The sequence below is a fragment of the Plasmopara halstedii genome, assembly GCF_900000015.1.
Source record: "Plasmopara halstedii genome assembly, contig: Scaffold_614, whole genome shotgun sequence".
NCBI lineage: Eukaryota > Oomycota > Peronosporomycetes > Peronosporales > Peronosporaceae > Plasmopara > Plasmopara halstedii.
The window spans coordinates 1,251,322-1,252,967 of record NW_020187532.1 but is presented as its reverse complement, the minus strand read 5'-3'; the positions used below and the strand labels follow the sequence as shown (position 1 = coordinate 1,252,967).

Here is a 1,646-nt window from a genome sequence, read left to right as displayed (position 1 = left end):
AATGATGCAATTTCTGGTAAAACAACACTATCCGTTGATTAAATACAGATTTAAGGCAGTGATGACTCGCAAGAAATCCTCGCCGTCTTCTGACTAATGGATTATCTTAAAAGTTGGGGCGTCGGGTAACAGTAAATTAATTGATGTGGCAGACCATAAATACTATTACCGAATTGCTACCGATAGCTATAAATTGTACCGATTTGAGCTTCTTGGCTGGCCAGAGCACTCCACACATCAAGCCAATGGCGACCGAACTGTTTGAAGATATTTTTGAGGTCCGTCAATTGAATCCCGATGGCAAGAAATTCGACAAAGGTACACATCATTACCATTTTCTCTTCGTGGTTTACAACGTTCTCTTTCTTCTTAATTACGTGGTATACTGATGCTAAATTATTGCAGTGACCCGCGTCGTGTGCAAGGGTGTGTCGTACGAGCTGGAGCTAACTCTGGATATTAATTCGGAGGTATATCGTCTTCGTCAGAACGAAAAGTTTACTTTGGCACTGGTCAGCACACTAGATTTAGAAGGAAAGCCAGATGACGGGATTTTTAACCAGTCGGGAAAGGTGCGTTGGAGGTGCTTGGTTGAATGCTGACAAGAAAGAAATGAGTCTTACGGTTTCATTGTGTTTTCTGCAAGTAGCCAACACTTCTGGATCGTTATGACTACGGCATGTACGGAAAAGTATTTCAGTACGACCATGAAGGAGGCAACATGGTAGCCATCTATGCAAGTTTTGGAGGTCTGCTAATGTGCCTGCGAGGTGAGCAGCGCCATTTACACATGATACATAACGACACAAGAATCTACTGCTTGCTCCGAAAGCAAGAATCGTAAGGGGATACGTTATCTTGGCTTCAATGCAGAGCTTAGCGGTTCGAGTATAGATCAGCAAAGCCAAAAGAATTGCTACGGACTCAAGAAAGTAGGTCTAGACGGCGTTTAACAACAATATATGCAGCATACACAAGCGAGATTACAATAAACTATCAGTCCATACATTCGATGATAAACTGGCTGTACTGAGCTGCTAAAGCTTGACAACAGCTTTTATTATTTGTCCTCTTTTGCCATTTCGCGCATCTTCTTGTAATAGTCCTCACGAGAAACAGCTTGAGGCGGATACTGGATGTATTTCCACTGCAATTGAGCAATTTCAAATTACAATTATTAAACACTTTCCCGTAAAACCTTTTCATAACCAGCGCACCCTGCTAACAATATAATCGATGCAGTCTGGCTGGGCGTAGATGCATGTTGCAACAATGGGAACTGTGATAGAAAGCGAAACATTGCAATTTGCGTGACATTAGCTTTACAACGCTATCCATGAGTCGACAAAATGCGGCATACTAGTGATATAGACACCAATGCGCGCGATCTCCCACTTAGCACTCGGCATTAGCTGTCAGGAAGCTAAATTTTTGTTTCGCAATAATTTTACTTAAGGCAGCAGTTTTTAAATTTAAACTTAGAAAAGTAAATAACTATTACGTTCTCCAGTTGTTGCTGAGAGATAATTTAGATGATATCAGCAATTGACAAGCTGTAAGCAGGGTCAGCTCGGTACAAAAGAAGCATCTCGTGCTAGAAGAACGGCTTACAGCATACGTTGCGCGATCGAATCTCCTGACCATAA

General features: G+C 41.8%; 1 protein-coding gene across 1 annotated transcript in view; it reads left to right on the top strand.

The window, feature by feature from the left end:
• Positions 1–844, top strand: part of PHALS_12282 (dnadirected rna polymerase i) — a gene marked incomplete at both ends in the record, with an annotated part of 1,085 nt that extends 241 nt beyond the window's left edge. Inside the window, 3 exons of the mRNA XM_024727805.1 lie at positions 225–318; positions 406–572; positions 650–844. Coding sequence (XP_024578344.1) covers positions 225–318; positions 406–572; positions 650–844 — 456 coding nt within the window. The remainder of the gene's footprint in view (positions 1–224; positions 319–405; positions 573–649) is intronic.
• Between the last annotated feature and the right edge of the window lie 802 nt (positions 845–1,646).